The 20320-nt window shown below is 49.5% G+C and overlaps 1 protein-coding gene across 3 annotated transcripts in view; it reads left to right on the top strand.

The window, feature by feature from the left end:
• Window positions 1–7289, top strand: part of NSMF (NMDA receptor synaptonuclear signaling and neuronal migration factor) — an 84729-nt gene extending 77440 nt beyond the window's left edge. For all 3 annotated transcript variants that reach the window (XM_075324458.1, XM_075324457.1, XM_075324456.1), the window contains one exon: window positions 1532–7289. In XM_075324458.1, the coding sequence (XP_075180573.1) occupies window positions 1532–1629 (98 nt within the window). In that variant the 3' untranslated portion in view covers window positions 1630–7289. The remainder of the gene's footprint in view (window positions 1–1531) is intronic.
• Window positions 7290–20320: the final 13031 nt, after the last annotated feature.

The following is a 20320-nucleotide window of genomic DNA, read 5'->3' as shown; positions in this document are numbered from 1 at the left end:
TGCAGAGCCGGTATATGTTGCTTATGGTGCAGAGCGTTTTGCAGGATGAATGCTCTGCTGGTTGTTTCACAAACACTGGGTTTTTTGTTGGTCCTGGAAGATGCTCTCGCAGATTCTTCTCATTCCCGGTGATTGCTCTGCTTCACTAGGGAGCGTCTTAGCTCAGGACGCCGCCAGTCGTACTTCCTGTTTACAGTTGTGCTGTTGGCTTCTGTGGTGCTCAGTGTTCAGCCCTTGGTCTCTCGAGTCCGGACTGCTGTTTACCCGTCTCTGCCTGTCCTCCCCTGTTTCTGTTGTCACTTCCCGGCTTCTAACCTCGGACTTCCTCCTGATTGTGTCCTCGCCTGCTCCCTGTATTTTGTATGTACTCTCCTGGAACCCTGACATTCGACTGGTATCTTAACCTCGTCTCTGCCTGTCCTCCCATTTCTGTTGTGACTTCCTGACTTCTAACATTAGACTTCCTCCTGACCGTGTCCTCGCCTGCTCCCTGTATTTTGTACGTACTCTCCTGGAAATCTGACATTCGGCTTGTATCTTAACCTCGTCTCTGCCTGTCCTCCTATTTCTGTTGTAACTTTCTGGCTTCTAACTTCGGACTTCCTCCTGACAGCGTCCTCATCTGCGCACTGTATTTTGTATGTACTCTCCTGGAACCCTGACCTTCGACTTGTATCTTTACCTCGTCTCTGTCTGTCCTCTCCTATTTCTGTTGTGACTTCTCGGCTTCTAACCTTGGACTTCCTCCTGACAGCGTCCTCGCCTGCTCCCTGTATTTTGTACGTACTCTCCTGGAACCCTGACCTTCGGCTTGTATCTAAACCTCGTCTCTGCCTGTCCTCCCATTTCTGCTGTGACTTTCCGGCTGCTAACTTCGGACTTCCTCCTGATCGTGTCCTCGCCTGCTCCCTATATTTTGTACCTATTCTCCTTGGAACCCTGACCTTCGGCTTGTATCTTGACCTCGTCTCTGCCTGTCCTCCTATTTCTGTTGTAACTTTCTGGCTTCTAACCTTGGACTTCCTCCTGACCGCGTCCTCGCCTGCTCCCTGTATTTTGTACGTACTCTCCTGGAACCCTGACCTTCGGCTTGTATCTAAACCTCGTCTCTGCCTGTCCTCCCATTTCTGCTGTGACTTTCCGGCTTCTAACTTCGGACTTCCTCCTCATCGTGTCCTCGCCTGCTCACTGTATCTTGTATGTACTCTCCTGGAACCCTGACCTTCGGCTTGTATCTTCACCACGTCTCTGTCTGCCCCCTGTGTACGGTCGTGCTTTCCTGGTTTGTGATCTCGGCCTGTCTGACTACATTTACTGCATACAAGTAATGTCTAGCGCCACCTTGTGACAGTCATCACACCATGTTTCGGCAACCAGTGGTTGTCCCAGTAATTGGACCCTCACTAATTTATCAATCGTCATATATTCAGTAGATAAGTGATAATTAAAGGAATATTTCAGAGGATTCGTTAATGGATAAGTTGAGTTTCTGGTGGTTTTCATATTTTTTTCTCTTCTTTTTATGTTCCAGGAAAGCAACTGATCGAGAAGTACTTTGATTTCCGATTATATCGTCTCTGGAAGACTCGTCAACACTCCAAGTTGCTGGATTACGATGATATTTTATGAGCCCACCACAATGCTGCCATGTTTGGAATACCTTTTTTTGCCGATTTCCAGGAGGGCCTAAAGAATCTACTTGGATCTTCCCAACCTACGGCTGCGGGAAGTGGTGGACAGAGGAAACGAGAAGAAGTTGTAAGGTGCAGAGGCCGAGTCCATTGACGGGTGGCCATTCTTACAAAAGGAGTTGGAACAAGGCTTGAAACGTTGAGAATAGAGAATGAGAAGACGTCTTCATTCTGAGCTTCACAAATTCAGGGCAAACGCTAACCACGAATCGCCGGGTCCTCTTTTTTTTCCAAGGCCCATTTAAAGACTTAAGCTCAGGTTTTTATTAAGACAATTTCTTGCACTAAAAAGCAAGGATCCCATCAAGCCTTCAACTTTTTGTAGCAAAACCCAGGTGACTTTTATATTTCACAGGGTGGAAACCGAGAACGCAACGGTTCGCCAGCTGGAAGGATAAGCGAGGCTACGGCCCGTTGGACAAGCGAGGCTACGGAAGAAGAGTGGACAGATATATCTATATAGAACATATATGTATATCTTACTAGGTTCTGTTTTAGTTTATCCACGTGGGGTACCTTAGAATTTAAGTGCAATTTCTTTTCAATCAAGCAAATAGCGTATTTAACCGTTAGACGAGTGCAATGATCTTTGAGCCATCTTTCACCGCGGGAGTTGTAGTGACGGCGCGGGACACCTTTTGTTTTTGTAGACGAGTAGATCACCAGCAAATATGTGTTGTGACCCTTTGCAGACTCCCGATAGATCAGTCGTATCACGCGCATTGTCCCGTGTCACACAAGCTCACGCGCGTTTCGTTGGAGACGCTTCGTTACCTAGATTACTCGGCAAGACAGGCGGATCGCACTTTGTGGCAATACATTGATATTATTGTTATGTGAACATAGTAGATACCTATGTACAGTATACAGATATACATTTACATAATATATATTGAATTTGGGGGAGATTAGCCATAGGAGTGATCACGTATATATGCAGGCTGTGGCACTCTCTGGTGGTAAGGGCCTGGTTTGTATCGCCATCCCATATCATTGCTTACTTTTCCGCTGGGTGATAGATATATTGCTGCATTTTATACTCACTTTACATGGTTTCCGTCCTCAAGACCCAGGTTTTTGCTTGATTTTGGGTCTTGGGTTGATTGAGGGGACATCTTTAATAACGGTTATATCCATTTCTTTAAAAGGGGGGTGGAATAAATCCCAAATCCTGGGGGTATTTTTTCCGATTCAGGCCTCTCTATATGTAGAATTGGGAGGGGATATCTATATGTGTTATATATAGACACTAATATGTGTATAATTTACACTTTGACTATTTCCTAATAATCCAACAGATACTGCCGTTTATCAAATTCGCCATTATCCGTGCACATTATAGACTACAAATTGTACTTGTGACGACCACAGGGACCTGAGTTTTTATTATTGGGGTGGTCCTTACTACTATGGCCAGTATATATATCATACGGCAGACACTTGATGTATATTGACCATGCAGGTGTCGTAATACCGGAGGTTAGAGAAGACCATTAATATGACTTGCAGCTGCTGATTGATTTATTGACTGCAGGTAATCGACAGATTGGTGAAGGACCGTTTACCTTCCTGACATTTCCGTTTTCTCAGTATGGCCATGTGTGCAGATAATACTGCCGCTATACCGTAGTTATGCGCTATATGTTCACATACATATATAGATTGTGCATCACGTGGGCCGCACGGTCATCATTTCACGGTAGGAAGCAGCTGTTTTACCCCCATCCCTATATTATTGAAAATATGCAGTGTTTTGATATCCTGGCGATGACTGGTTATTTGTGAAACTTATCACCAAGGCAATAATATCAAATGGGACTTAAGCACTGGTTATCACGGGCTCTGATGTTTATCATGTGCTAATTTTTTTTTTTTACGTCTGACAATGCTAAAGCCATGTTTGTCTTAGACTAGAGTAGCTAAATGTTGTATATATAATTATCCTCCAGACTTTGCATTGTTTCAAATCTTTTTAATATACTCCATGACCTTTATTTTGCTTCCTTCTCTTCCAAACACCATTGACAGTGCTGTTTTAGCTGCCTGGTTCATGCTCACTATTCTGCTGACAGTGCTGTTTTAGCGGCCTGGTTCATGCTCACTATTCTGCTGACAGGGCTGTTTTAGCTGCCTGGTTCATGCTCACTATTCTGCTGACAGGGCTGTTTTAGCTGCCTGGTTCATGCTCACTATTCTGCTGACAGTGCTGTTCTAGCTGCCTGGTTCATGCTCACTATTCTGCTGACAGTGCTGTTTTAGCTGTCTGGTTCATGCTCACTATTCTGCTGACAGGGCTGTTTTAGCGGCCTGGTTCATGCTCACTATTCTACTGACAGGGCTGTTTTAGCTGCCTGGTTCATGCTCACTATTCTGCTGACAGTGCTGTTTTAGCTGTCTGGTTTATGCTCACTATTCTGCTGACAGGGCTGTTTTAGCTGCCTGATTCATGCTCACTATTCTGCTGACAGGGCTGTTTTAGCTGCCTGATTCATGCTCACTATTCTGCTGACAGGGCTGTTTTAGCGGCCTGGTTCATGCTCACTATTCTGCTGACAGGGCTGTTTTAGCTGTCTGGTTTATGCTCACTATTCTGCTGACAGGGCTGTTTTAGCTGCCTGATTCATGCTCACTATTCTGCTGACAGGGCTGTTTTAGCTGCCTGATTCATGCTCACTATTCTGCTGACAGGGCTGTTTTAGCGGCCTGGTTCATGCTCACTATTCTGCTGACAGGGCTGTTTTAGCGGCCTGGTTCATGCTCACTATTCTGCTGACAGGGCTGTTATAGCTGCCTGGTTCATGCTCACTATTCTACTGACAGTGCTGTTCTAGCTGCCTGGTTCATGCTCACTATTCTGCTGACAGTGCTGTTTTAGCTGTCTGGTTTATGCTCACTATTCTGCTGACATGGCTGTTTTAGCTGTCTGGTTCATGCTCACTATTCTGCTGACAGTGCTGTTTTAGCTGTCTTGTTCATGCTCACTATTCTGCTGACAGGGCTGTTTTAGCTGCCTGTTTCATGCTCACTATTCTGCTGACAGTGCTGTTTTAGCGGCCTGGTTCATGCTCACTATTCTGCTGACAGGGCTGTTTTAGCTGTCTGGTTCATGCTCACTATTCTGCTGACATGGCTGTTTTAGCTGCCTGGTTCATACTCACTATTCTGCTGACAGTGTTGTTTTAGCTGCCTGGTTCATGCTCACTATTCTGCTGACAGTGCTGTTTTAGCTGCCTGGTTCATGCTCACTATTCTGCTGACAGTGCTGTTCTAGCTGCCTGGTTCATGCTCACTATTCTGCTGACAGTGCTGTTTTAGCTGCCTGGTTCATGCTCACTATTCTGCTGACAGTGCTGTTCTAGCTGCCTGGTTCATGCTCACTATTCTGCTGACAGTGCTGTTTTAGCTGCCTGGTTCATGCTCACTATTCTACTGACAGGGCTGTTTTAGCTGCCTGGTTCATGCTCACTATTCTGCTGACAGTGCTGTTTTAGCTGCCTGGTTCATGCTCGCTATTCTGCTGACAGTGCTGTTCTAGCTGCCTGGTTCATGCTCACTATTCTGCTGACAGTGCTGTTTTAGCTGCCTGGTTCATGCTCACTATTCTACTGACAGGGCTGTTTTAGCTGCCTGGTTCATGCTCACTATTCTACTGACAGGGCTGTTTTAGCTGCCTGGTTCATGCTCACTATTCTGCTGACAGTGCTGTTCTAGCTGCATGGTTCATGCTCACTATTATGCTGATTGACGCCAATTTGCCATTCACTATTAGCCATTTGAAAACTTTTAGTGTAAATTTTTATATACCCTAATTCGTATCAATAATATAGCATAATTTGATCAGGTATACACATTCTTGCATTGATTGTTATTACTCAATGTTACATATGGAATGACAGCTCTGAAGTGTGAGTGGTTTTATGAGTGTAGCTAAAATGCACATAGATGTACAGTATAGTTACACATTGTAACGGATTTATTCTGGAGTAATAGTGAAGACTTCTATCCTGAAATATAGAAATATGTATCCAGAAATTATAATTTTATAGTAACCAGATTAACCCAGGATGTAAAAGTGAATCAAATAGTTTCATTTGCACGGATAGTGGTGACTATTTAGAAATAACTGTATAATAGTATATAAAGCAATGAGGAGGGAGCAATATCCAGTACAGCACAACGGAGAATAAAGGGACTTCCGGAAAACTTGAAAATGTGCAAATGTCCTTGGTCACAGTAATCATATGAATACTACCGGCATCATGGGGTATCGTTGAGTGATGATACAGTAATGTATGTATCGGTCACATTCTGGTCACTTGTAAAGAGTCAGACGGCTACAGCCTCAGCCCAGGAGTTTTATTTCAGAATTTAGATAAACCCTTCAAATTAAAGCATATATGTAATATACTCCTCCAGAGCTGCACTCACTATGCTGCTGGTAGAGTCACTGTGTACATACATTACATTACTGATCCTGAGTTACATCCTGTATTATACTCCAGAGCTGCACTCACTTTTCTGCTGGTGCAGTCACTGTGTACATACATTACTGATCCTGAGTTACATCCTGTATTATACTCCACAGCTTCACTCACTATTCTGCTGGTGCAGTCACTGTGTACATACATTATTGATCTTCAGTTACGGCCTGTATTCTAAGCCAGAGCTGCACTCACTATTCTGCTTTTGCAATCACTGTGTACATACATTACATTACTGATCCTGACTGAGTTACATCCTGCATTTATACTCCAGAGCTGCACTCACTGTTCTGCTCATGCAGTCACTGTGTACATACATTACAATACTGATCCTGAGTTACCTCCTGTATTGTACTCCAGAGCTGCGCTCACTGTACATACATTACTGACCCTGAGTTACATCCTATATTAGACCCCAGAGCTGTATTCAAATTTCTCCCAATTACTGTGGAGTTTACTGTTTGCCAACAGACACATTTACTTCTCTGTCTTAATTCTCCTTATATCAGATGTCTACACAGACCTTTGTGTAAAGACAAAACTTGCCATAATGCAAATCAGCAGAGATCTCCGTGCAGACTCTGAACAAGCAGGAAATGCCTTGAGATTTAAGTACAAAGTCTTTCAGACATGGAAATGCCGCAGTGGATGAGAGCAGATATAGCACATGACGTCACCCTGGATCAGGAGAAGTTTAAGTTTGCAAATGATGAACCTTTCAGATCATTATGTAAAGTGATGTTTCACAGTGAAGCTGCGCTTAGAATACAATTTGTAAGATACGCAGGGCGCAAGATACGCAGGGCGCAAGATACGCAGGGCGCAAGATACGCAGGGCGCAAGATACGCAGGGCGCAAGATACGCAGGGTATAAGATACGCAGGGTATAAGATACGCAGGGTATAAGATACGCAGGGTATAAGATACGCAGGGTATAAGATACGCAGGGTATAAGATACGCAGGGTATAAGATACGCAGGGTATAAGATACGCAGGGTATAAGATACGCAGGGTATAAGATACGCAGGGTATAAGATACGCAGGGTATAAGATGCAGCAAGATACGCAGGGTATAAGATGCAGCAAGATACGCAGGGTATAAGATGCAGCAAGATACGCAGGGCGCAAGATACGCAGGGCGCAAGATACGCAGGGCGCAAGATACGCAGGGCGCAAGATACGCAGGGCGCAAGATACGCAGGGCGCAAGATACGCAGGGCGCAAGATACGCAGGGTATAAAATGCAGCAAGATACGCAGGGTGCAAGATACGCAGGGCGCAAGATACGCAGGGCGCAAGATACGCAGGGCGCAAGATACGCAGGGCGCAAGATACGCAGGGCGCAAGATACGCAGGGCGCAAGATACGCAGGGCGCAAGATACGCCGGGCGCAAGATACGCAGGGCGCAAGATACGCAGGGCGCAAGATACGCCGGGCGCAAGATACGCCGGGCGCAAGATACGCAGGGCGCAAGATACGCAGGGCGCAAGATACGCAGGGCGCAAGATACGCAGGGCGCAAGATACGCAGGGTATAAGATGCAGCAAGATACACAGGGCGCAAGATACGCCGGGTGCAAGATACGCCGGGTGCAAGATACGCAGGGTGCAAGATACGCAGGGTGCAAGATACGCAGGGTGCAAGATACGCAGGGTGCAAGATACGCAGGGTGCAAGATACGCAGGGCGCAAGATACGCCGGGCGCAAGATACGCCGGGCGCAAGATACGCAGGGCGCAAGATACGCCGGGCGCAAGATACGCAGGGCGCAAGATACGCAGGGCGCAAGATACGCAGGGTATAAGATGCAGCAAGATACACAGGGCGCAAGATACGCTGGGCGCAAGATACGGCGGGTGCAAGATACGCAGGGCGCAAGATACGCAGGGCATAAGATGCAGCAAGATACACAGGGCGCAAGATACGCAGGGCATAAGATGCAGCAAGATACACAGGGCGCAAGATACGCAGGGCGCAAGATACGCAGGGCGCAAGATACGCAGGGTATAAGATGCAGCAAGATACACAGGGCGCAAGATACGCAGGGCATAAGATGCAGCAAGATACACAGGGCGCAAGATACGCAGGGCATAAGATGCAGCAAGATACACAGGGCGCAAGATACGCAGGGCGCAAGATACGCAGGGCGCAAGATACGCAGGGTATAAGATGCAGCAAGATACACAGGGCGCAAGATACGCCGGGCGCAAGATACGCCGGGCGCAAGATACGCCGGGCGCAAGATACGCCGGGCGCAAGATACGCAGGGTGCAAGATACGCAGGGTATAAGATGCAGCAAGATACGCCGGGCGCAAGATACGCCGGGCGCAAGATACGCAGGGCGCAAGATACGCAGGGCGCAAGATACGCAGGGCGCAAGATACGCAGGGCGCAAGATACGCAGGGCGCAAGATACGCCGGGCGCAAGATACGCCGGGCGCAAGATACGCAGGGCGCAAGATACGCAGGGCGCAAGATACGCAGGGCCCAAGATACGCAGGGCCCAAGATACGCAGGGCGCAAGATACGCCGGGCGCAAGATACGCAGGGCGCAAGATACGCAGGGCGCAAGATACGCAGGGTATAAGATGCAGCAAGATACACAGGGCGCAAGATACGCAGGGTGCAAGATACGCAGGGTGCAAGATACGCAGGGTGCAAGATACGCCGGGCGCAAGATACGCCGGGCGCAAGATACGCCGGGCGCAAGATACGCAGGGCGCAAGATACGCAGGGCGCAAGATGCAGCAAGATACACAGGGCGCAAGATACGCCGGGCGCAAGATACACCGGGCGCAAGATACGCAGGGCGCAAGATACGCAGGGCGCAAGATACGCAGGGCGCAAGATACGCAGGGCGCAAGATACGCAGGGCGCAAGATACGCAGGGCGCAAGATACGCAGGGCGCAAGATACGCAGGGCGCAAGATACGCAGGGCGCAAGATACGCAGGGCGCAAGATACGCTGGGTGCAAGATACGCAGGGTGCAAGATACGCAGGGTGCAAGATACGCAGGGTGCAAGATACGCTGGGTGGAATACTTATATCAGAGCTCCTCAACCTTTGTCATATTTACTAATAATATTCATTACTAATTACCAAAGACTGCCTGTTCTCACTCCATGCTAAAACACTTGTGTGAACACCGCCTAATGCTAGATACAACAGGCAGGTGGAGGAAAGGTGCCAAATTACACAGAAGGGCGACACCCAGTTGGCGGCACTTTTCTTTTTCTTCTTTTTGCAAGTTTCACCAGTCCACGAGAGCGCCAGGCACTATCACTTATCTCCAGCACACAGTGACAACCAGTCCCTTTCCCATTGCTTAGTGCAGGGACGACAGTCAGATTTGTCTCCATTAGAGTTGAGCGGATGGCGGATCCGTCGCGGGTTGTCAGAGACATCCGGATCCGATCCGGAATCCGGCACAATGTAAGTCAATGGGGAGCGGATCCGGGGAAGGGAGAGGAGAGGGGGAGGAGAGGGGGAGGAGAGGGAAAAAAATAAATAATCCCGAACCCGGATCGTGCAGCCGGATTCCCGGTCGGACCCGGATCGGACGCTGAAACCGCGCGGATCCGGACTTTTCAAGTTCGGGTCCGCTCAACACTAGTCTCCATTACTTAATCATGATGCTTGGAAATAAGGTTGAGAAACTGTCTCCACATAAAAAGATGAGGGTTAGACAAGAATTGGGGTTCACATGTTTAATTAAACACATTGTACTTGTTTCGGATGGATTCCAGTGGGGAGATACTGTATCTATTCCCTTGTTTACTCTCCAAATGTCCAGTGCACCTCCATATTAACTGGGACTTGTAGTGCGTCAGGATAGTAAATAGGTGCAGATTATGGCCCGAGCGACACAGACTTGAACATTCGTCAGTTCTATGTTTTGCTGGTATGAAGGGCGGCCATAGACTGGGGGTGACCGCCCTCCTCCGGGGGCACCCCGTGGGGCTCCGCTTCTGTCAATCACGCTGCGCTTGCTCTCATCTAGACCATAAATCTGCTTCCTTTTGATATAATATGTCGCTGTACGACCATCTCCGTAGGTTTATAATGTAACAGGCTCAGATTTTCTGGAAAGTGGGACAAGCCTTTTAAATAAAATAAAAAAAAAAAAGTTTGTATTTTTTATCCTTTACAAAGTGCGAAATAGCCATGTGATTTTTTTTTTTTCCTGGACGACAGTGACGTGATGTATTCCCACTGTCATTTTATTAATAAAACCATAGAAATATTGGGAATTATGGTCTCGGTTATTTCTGTGTTCGGCAATTTCATAGTAAGATATATTGTAAAAAAATAAAGAAAAAATAAAAAATACGTGCAACTGAAAGGAGCGTTGTATAACGGATAGACCAATGTGCGTCTGATCAAATCTAAATCAAATCTTTATTTTTATATAACGCTAACATATTCCGCAGCGCTTTACATAGATCAGGAACACTGTCCCCATTGGGGCTCACAATCTAAAGTCCTTACCTGTATGTCTTTGGAGTGCCCGGAGGAAACCCACGCAAACACGGGAAGAACATACAAACTCCTTGCAGATGGTGTCCTTGGTGGGATTTGAACCCAGGACCCCAGCGCTGCAAGACTTCAGTGCTAACCACTGAGCCACCACAAGACTGCAGTGCTAACCACTGAGCCGCCACAAGACTGCAGTGCTAACCACTGAGCCGCCACAAGACTGAAGTGCTAACCACTGAGCCGCCACAAGACTGCAGTGCTAACCACTGAGCCGCCACAAGACTGCAGTGCTAACCAATGAGCCGCCACAAGACTGCAGTGCTAACCACTGAGCCACCACAAGACTGCAGTGCTAACCACTGAGCCGCCACAAGACTGCTGCAGTGCTAACCACTGAGCCACCGATCACTGGGACCCTCACAGATTGGGAGAACGGGGGTCTCATATAAATGCACCTGGGACCTCCACCCGTTCAGAGTATGGATCTATTCAGGGGATGGCTGGGGGTCTCGCAGGTCAGTCCCCCTCTCAGAAAGTCCTGACTGACCTTGCATTGCATTTACCATTTCTCCATAATGGCTAATAATACGATCGCGTTTAATGCATTGTAGGATCACACACATCCCCTGTGGACTTAATAGCACAGCCGTCCTATAACCGCGGCCCAAAACTGCAATTACTGCCCAGATTTCGTGTCCGCGCTCCGGTTTTATGAACAGATGCAGAACGAGATAAGGATTATTTTGCAATGCTGTTGGAATGAATAACCGCTATAAGGTGACCTCTTGTGAACGTCTAGGAATACGTTAGAGAACAATCACAAGTGTATTCTGTGCGATTATTGATACAATGTTCATTGAGAATTGAGCGCAAGGTCAATAAGACACATGAAGAGCCGGGGCCGGCGGCTCAGGGATAGTCACCACCGAGTCAGGAGTAACCAGTGGAATTATATATGTCTATCCTCATCCCAGCAACATCAAATACGACTAAAGGGTATGGTATTGCCAAACTGACTGACCGAGGGGTGCACCAAATAAATGCACAAAGTGTCTGAGCTAATCCATCCCTCCTGTCCTCATGAGAGCCCATTATCTGTTACGTCCCTGACATTATTCCTGACTGCACTATCCTGATGAAAATGTACCAAAACAGTGCAGAATATTGCTCCTACACACTACCTCTGCTGCTTCCACTTCTTCCCAAAATACATTCTGGTTCCCCAGATAAGTGACGCTAATGCACCCGGCCATCCACATGATGTAATACCTGATTCATCAGACCAGTCATAGCTGCGATGCTCTGCATGTCCTGACTCCTTTCTATCATAGCTGCGATGCTCTGCGTGTCCTGACTCCTTTCTATCATAGCTGTGATGCTCTGCATGTCCTGACTCCTTTCTATCATAGCTGCGATGCTCTGCAGGTCCTCACTCCTTTCTATCATAGCTGCGATGCTCTGCGTGTCCTGACTCCTTTCTATCATAGCTGCGATGCTCTGCATCTCCTGACTCCTTTCTATCATAGCTGCGATGCTCTGCATCTCCTGACTCCTTTCTATCATAGCTGCGATGCTCTGCGTGTCCTGACTCCTTTCTATCATAGCTGCGATGCTCTGCGTGTCCTGACTCCTTTCTATCATAGCTGCGATGCTCTGCGGGTCCTGACTCCTTTCTATCATAGCTGTGATGCTCTGCGTGTCCTGACTCCTTTCTATTATAGCTGTGATGCTCTGCAGGTCCTGACTCCTTTCTATCATAGCTGTGATGCTCTGCAGGTCCTGACTCCTTTCTATTATAGCTGTGATGCTCTGCAGGTCCTGACCCCTTTCTATTATAGCTGTGATGCTCTGCGTGTCCTGACTCCTTTCTATTATAGCTGAGATGCTCTGCAGGTCCTGACTCCTTTCTATCATAGCTGCGATGCTCTGCGTGTCCTGACTCCTTTCTATTATAGCTGTGATGCTCTGCGTGTCCTGACTCCTTTCTATCATAGCTGCGATGCTCTGCGTGTCCTGACTCCTTTCTATCATAGCTGCGATGCTCTGCGTGTCCTGACTCCTTTCTATCATAGCTGCGATGCTCTGCGTGTCCTGACTCCTTTCTATCATAGCTGCGATGCTCTGCGTGTCCTGACTCCTTTCTATTATAGCTGTGATGCTCTGCATGTCCTGACTCCTTTCTATCATAGCTGTGATGCTCTGCGTGTCCTGACTCCTTTCTATCATAGCTGCGATGCTCTGCGTGTCCTGACTCCTTTCTATCATAGCTGCGATGCTCTGCGTGTCCTGACTCCTTTCTATCATAGCTGTGATGCTCTGCGTGTCCTGACTCCTTTCTATCATAGCTGTGATGCTCTGCGTGTCCTGACTCCTTTCTATTATAGCTGTGATGCTCTGCAGGTCCTGACTCCTTTCTATTATAGCTGTGATGCTCTGCAGGTCCTGACCCCTTTCTATTATAGCTGTGATGCTCTGCGTGTCCTGACTCCTTTCTATCATAGCTGTGATGCTCTGCGTGTCCTGACTCCTTTCTATCATAGCTGTGATGCTCTGCGTGTCCTGACTCCTTTCTATTATAGCTGAGATGCTCTGCAGGTCCTGACTCCTTTCTATTATAGCTGTGATGCTCTGCAGGTCCTGACCCCTTTCTATTATAGCTGTGATGCTCTGCGTGTCCTGACTCCTTTCTATTATAGCTGTGATGCTCTGCAGGTCCTGACTCCTTTCTATCATAGCTGTGATGCTCTGCGTGTCCTGACTCCTTTCTATCATAGCTGTGATGCTCTGCAGGTCCTGACCCCTTTCTATCATAGCTGTGATGCTCTGCATGTCCTGACTCCTTTCTATCATAGCTGTGATGCTCTGCGTGTCCTGACTCCTTTCTATCATAGCTGTGATGCTCTGCAGGTCCTGACTCCTTTCTATCATAGCTGTGATGCTCTGCAGGTCCTGACTCCTTTCTATTATAGCTGTGATGCTCTGCAGGTCCTGACCCCTTTCTATTATAGCTGTGATGCTCTGCGTGTCCTGACTCCTTTCTATTATAGCTGAGATGCTCTGCGGGTCCTGACTCCTTTCTATCATAGCTGCGATGCTCTGCGTGTCCTGACTCCTTTCTATCATAGCTGCGATGCTCTGCGTGTCCTGACTCCTTTCTATCATAGCTGCGATGCTCTGCGTATCCTGACTCCTTTCTATCATAGCTGCGATGCTCTGCAGGTCCTGACTCCTTTCTATCATAGCTGCGATGCTCTGCGTATCCTGACTCCTTTCTATCATAGCTGCGATGCTCTGCGTGTCCTGACTCCTTTCTATCATAGCTGTGATGCTCTGCGTGTCCTGACTCCTTTCTATCATAGCTGCGATGCTCTGCAGGTCCTGACTCCTTTCTATCATAGCTGTGATGCTCTGCGTATCCTGACTCCTTTCTATCATAGCTGCGATGCTCTGCGTGTCCTGACTCCTTTCTATCATAGCTGCGATGCTCTGCAGGTCCTGACTCCTTTCTATCATAGCTGCGATGCTCTGCGTATCCTGACTCCTTTCTATCATAGCTGCGATGCTCTGCGTGTCCTGACTCCTTTCTATCATAGCTGCGATGCTCTGCGTGTCCTGACTCCTTTCTATCATAGCTGCGATGCTCTGCGTCTCCTGACTCCTTTCTATCATAGCTGCGATGCTCTGCGTCTCCTGACTCCTTTCTATCATAGCTGCGATGCTCTGCGTGTCCTGACTCCTTTCTATCATAGCTGTGATGCTCTGCGTGTCCTGACTCCTTTCTATCATAGTTGCGATGCTCTGCGTATCCTGACTCCTTTCTATCATAGCTGCGATGCTCTGCGTATCCTGACTCCTTTCTATCATAGCTGCGATGCTCTGCATGTCCTGACTCCTTTCTATCATAGCTGCGATGCTCTGCGTGTCCTGACTCCTTTCTATCATAGCTGCGATGCTCTGCGTATCCTGACTCCTTTCTATCATAGCTGCGATGCTCTGCGTATCCTGACTCCTTTCTATCATAGCTGCGATGCTCTGCGTGTCCTGACTCCTTTCTATCATAGCTGTGATGCTCTGCGTGTCCTGACTCCTTTCTATCATAGCTGTGATGCTCTGCGTGTCCTGACTCCTTTCTATCATAGCTGCGATGCTCTGCATGTCCTGACTCCTTTCTATCATAGCTGCGATGCTCTGCGTGTCCTGACTCCTTTCTATCATAGCTGCGATGCTCTGCGTATCCTGACTCCTTTCTATCATAGCTGCGATGCTCTGCGTATCCTGACTCCTTTCTATCATAGCTGCGATGCTCTGCAGGTCCTGACTCCTTTCTATCATAGCTGCGATGCTCTGCGTATCCTGACTCCTTTCTATCATAGCTGCGATGCTCTGCGTATCCTGACTCCTTTCTATCATAGCTGCGATGCTCTGCGTGTCCTGACTCCTTTCTATCATAGCTGTGATGCTCTGCGTGTCCTGACTCCTTTCTATCATAGCTGCGATGCTCTGCAGGTCCTGACTCCTTTCTATCATAGCTGTGATGCTCTGCGTGTCCTGACTCCTTTCTATCATAGCTGCGATGCTCTGCGTGTCCTGACTCCTTTCTATCATAGCTGCGATGCTCTGCAGGTCCTGACTCCTTTCTATCATAGCTGCGATGCTCTGCGTATCCTGACTCCTTTCTATCATAGCTGCGATGCTCTGCGTGTCCTGACTCCTTTCTATCATAGCTGCGATGCTCTGCGTGTCCTGACTCCTTTCTATCATAGCTGCGATGCTCTGCGTCTCCTGACTCCTTTCTATCATAGCTGCGATGCTCTGCGTGTCCTGACTCCTTTCTATCATAGCTGCGATGCTCTGCGTGTCCTGACTCCTTTCTATCATAGCTGTGATGCTCTGCGTGTCCTGACTCCTTTCTATCATAGTTGCGATGCTCTGCGTATCCTGACTCCTTTCTATCATAGCTGCGATGCTCTGCGTATCCTGACTCCTTTCTATCATAGCTGCGATGCTCTGCATGTCCTGACTCCTTTCTATCATAGCTGCGATGCTCTGCGTGTCCTGACTCCTTTCTATCATAGCTGCGATGCTCTGCGTATCCTGACTCCTTTCTATCATAGCTGCGATGCTCTGCGTATCCTGACTCCTTTCTATCATAGCTGCGATGCTCTGCGTGTCCTGACTCCTTTCTATTATAGCTGTGATGCTCTGCGTGTCCTGACTCCTTTCTATCATAGCTGCGATGCTCTGCGTGTCCTGACTCCTTTCTATCATAGCTGCGATGTTCTGCGCGTCCTGACTCCTTTCTATCATAGCTGTGATGCTCTGCGTGTCCTGACTCCTTTCTATCATAGCTGTGATGCTCTGCGTGTCCTGACTCCTTTCTATCATAGCTGTGATGCTCTGCGTGTCCTGACTCCTTTCTATCATAGCTGTGATGCTCTGCGTGTCCTGACTCCTTTCTATCATAGCTGCGATGCTCTGCGGGTCCTGACTCCTTTCTATCATAGCTGCGATGCTCTGCATGTCCTGACTCCTTTCTATCATAGCTGCGATGCTCTGCGTGTCCTGACTCCTTTCTATCATAGCTGCGATGCTCTGCATGTCCTGACTCCTTTCTATCATAGCTGCGATGCTCTGCGTGTCCTGACTCCTTTCTATCATAGCTGCGATGCTCTGCGTATCCTGACTCCTTTCTATCATAGCTTCGATGCTCTGCGTGTCCTGACTCCTTTCTATCATAGCTGCGATGCTCTGCGTATCCTGACTCCTTTCTATCATAGCTGCGATGCTCTGCACCTTCCTAAAAGAGTAATAGGATTGATGACTTTGATTATGGACGAGGTTATAAATAAATCCCCCATCGGTGCAGAGTCTGATATAATACGAGGATATAAAGCGGCTGCCATCTTACCCGATAACCAGACCCTGACCCCGCGGGGGACGGACAATGAAGAGACTGGAGGAACTTCTAGACAATCTGAATACTCAAAGCTAATGAAGATGGAAGGTGATGTGATAGCACTACATGGGAGAATAAATAAACCTACATAAAGGTACACACTAATGCTGACATCAGGGGTGTATGGCAAGAGGGAGCGACCAATAGAAAATCAAACTTGTAAACGGCGGCGGCTCTGTGACGCTATCGTGGTAGATCGCAACGTGACAACATAGGAGATACCCAGTGCGAGGTCACAGAGAAAAACCGCAATCTCAATCCCTGGTAACTCGTCACTGTCGCCCCAACAAGTGCTGCAATAAGGCGCGGTGCACATTATCCCAGCACAGCGCGCCGCTGGGAAACTTTACCACCACCGTGCACTGGTACAGAACCCGGCATCTCTGCGCCCTTTAAAAGTCACATGACAAGACCATGACATGAAGCGGCCATGATTTACCACATGTTACCACCGCAGCACGAGGCACCGCCATGTATTTCTCCCCAGGCACGCAGCACCGCCATGTATTTCTCCCCAGGCACGCAGCACCGCCATGTATTTCTCCCCAGGCACGCAGCACCGCCATGTATTTCTCCCCAGGCACGCAGCACCTCCATGTATGTCTCCACAGGCACGCAACACCATGTATTTCTCCACAGGCACGCAGCACCGCCATGTATGTCTCCACAGGCACGCAGCACCGCCATGTATTTCTCCACAGGCACGCAGCACCGCCATGTATTTCTCCACAGCCACGCAGCACCGCCATGTATGTCTCCACAGGCACGCAGCACCGCCATGTATGTCTCCACAGGCACGCAGCACCGCCATGTATGTCTCCACAGGCACGCAGCACCGCCATGTATTTCTCCACAGGCACGCAGCACCGCCATGTATTTCTCCACAGGCACACAGCACCGCCATGTATGTCTCCACAGGCACGCAGCACCGCCATGTATTTCTCCACAGGCACGCAGCACCGCCATGCATGTCTCCACAGGCACGCAGCACCGCCATGTATTTCTCCACAGGCACGCAGCACCGCCATGCATGTCTCCACAAGCACGCAGCACCGCCATGTATTTCTCCACAGGCACGCAGCACCGCCATGTATTTCTCCACAGGCACGCAGCACCGCCATGTATTTCTCCACAGGCACGCAGCACCGCCATGTATTTCTCCACAGGCACACAGCACCGCCATGTATGTCTCCACAGGCACGCAGCACCGCCATGTATTTCTCCACAGGCACGCAGCACCTCCATGTATGTCTCCACAGGCACGCAACACCATGTATTTCTCCACAGGCACGCAGCACCGCCATGTATTTCTCCACAGGCACGCAGCACCGCCATGTATTTCTCCACAGGCACGCAGCACCGCCATGTATTTCTCCACAGGCACACAGCACCGCCATGTATTTCTCCACAGGCACGCAGCACCGCCATGCATGTCTCCACAGGCACGCAGCACCGCCATGTATTTCTCCACAGGCACGCAGCACCGCCATGCATGTCTCCACAAGCACGCAGCACCGCCATGTATTTCTACACAGGCACGCAGCACCGCCATTTATTTCTACACAGGCACGCAGCGCCGCCATGTATTTCTCCACAGGCACGCAGCACCGCCATGTATTTCTCCACAGGCACGCAGCACCGCCATGTATGTCTCCACAGGCACGCAGCACCGCCATGTATTTCTCCACAGGCACGCAGCACCGCCATGTATTTCTCCACAGGCACGCAGCACCGCCATGAATTTCTCCACAGGCACGCAGCACCGCCATGTATTTCTCCACAGGCACGCAGCACCGCCATGTATTTCTCCACAGGCACGCAGCATGAAGCACCGCCATGTATTTCTCATTCAGGCACACAGCACGAGACACCGCCATGTATGTCTCCACAGGCACGCAGCACCGCCATGTATTTCTCCACAGGCACGCAGCACCACCATGTATTTCTCCACAGGCACGCAGCACCACCATGCTTTTCTCCACAGCCACGCAGCACCGCCATGCATTTCTCCACAGCCACGCAGCACCGCCATGCATTTCTCCACAGCCACGCAGCACCGCCATGCATTTCTCCACCGCCACGCAGCACCGCCATGTATTTTTCCACAGGCACGCAGCACCGCCATGTATTCCTCCACAGGCACGCAGCACCGTCATGCATTTCTCCACAGCCACGCAGCACCGCCATGTATTTCTCCACAGCCACGCAGCGCCGCCATGTATTTCTCCACAGGCACGCAGCGCCGCCATGTATTTCTCCACAGGCACGCAGCATCGCCATGTATTTCTACACAGGCACACAGCACCGCCATGTATTTCTCCACAGGCACGCAGCACCGTCATGTATGTCCCCACAGCCACGCAGCACCGCCATGTATGTCTCCACAGGCACGTAGCACCGCCATGTATTTCTCCACAGGCACGCAGCACCGCCATGTATTTCTCCACAGGCACGCAGCACCGCCATGTATTTCTCCACAGGCACGCAGCACCGCCATGTATTTCTCCACAGGCACGCAGCACCGCCATGTATTTCTCCACAGGCACGCAGCACCGCCATGTATTTCTCCACAGGCACGCAGCACCGCCATGCATTTCTCCACAGGCACGCAACACCATGTATTTCTCCACAGGCACGCAGCACCGCCATGTATTTCTCCACAGGCACGCAGCACGAGGCACCGCCATGTATTTCTCCACAGGCACGCAGCACCGCCATGTATTTCTCCACAGGCACACAGCACGAGACACCGCCATGTATTTCTCCACAGGCACGCAACACCGCCATGTATTTCTCCACAGGCACGCAGCACCGCCATGTATTTCTCCACAGGCACGCAACACCGGCATGTATTTCTCCACAGGCACGCAGCATGAAGCACCGCCATGTATTTCTCAGTCAGGCACACAGCACGAGACACCGCCATGTATTTCTCCACAGGCACACAGCACCGCCATGTATTTCTCCACAGGCACGTAGCACCGCCATGTATTTCTCCACAGGCACGCAGCACCGCCATGTATTTCTCCACAGGCACGCAGCACCGCCATGTATTTCTCCACAGGCACGCAGCACCGCCATGTATTTCTCCACAGGCACGCAGCACCGCCATGTATTTCTCCACAGGCACGCAGCACCGCCATGTATTTCTCCACAGGCACGCAGCACCGCCATGCATTTCTCCACAGGCACGCAGCACGAGGCACCGCCATGTATTTCTCCACAGGCACGCAGCACGAGGCACCGCCATGTATTTCTCCACAGGCACGCAGCACCGCCATGTATTTCTCCACAGGCACACAGCACCGCCATGTATTTCTCCACAGGCACGCAGCACCGCCATGTATTTCTCCACAGGCACGCAGCACGAGGCACCGCCATATATTTCTCCAAAGGCACGCAGCACCGCCATGTATTTCTCCACAGGCACGCAGCACTGCCATGTATTTCTCCACAGGCACGCAGCACGAGGCACCGCCATATATTTCTCCCCAGGCACGCAGCACCGCCATGTATTTCTCCACAGGCACGCAGCACCGCCATGTATTTCTCCACAGGCACACAACACCGGCATGTATTTCTCCACAGGCACGCAGCATGAAGCACCGCCATGTATTTCTCAGTCAGGCACACAGCACGAGACACCGCCATGTATTTCTCCACAGGCACGCAGCACCGCCATGTATTTCTCCACAGGCACGTAGCACCGCCATG

Source organism: Anomaloglossus baeobatrachus, chromosome 9, assembly GCF_048569485.1.
Source record: "Anomaloglossus baeobatrachus isolate aAnoBae1 chromosome 9, aAnoBae1.hap1, whole genome shotgun sequence".
NCBI classification, from domain to species: Eukaryota; Metazoa; Chordata; class Amphibia; order Anura; family Aromobatidae; genus Anomaloglossus; species Anomaloglossus baeobatrachus.
The sequence above is the reverse complement of the archived record's forward strand: the minus strand, read 5'-3'. Positions and strand labels throughout refer to the sequence as shown.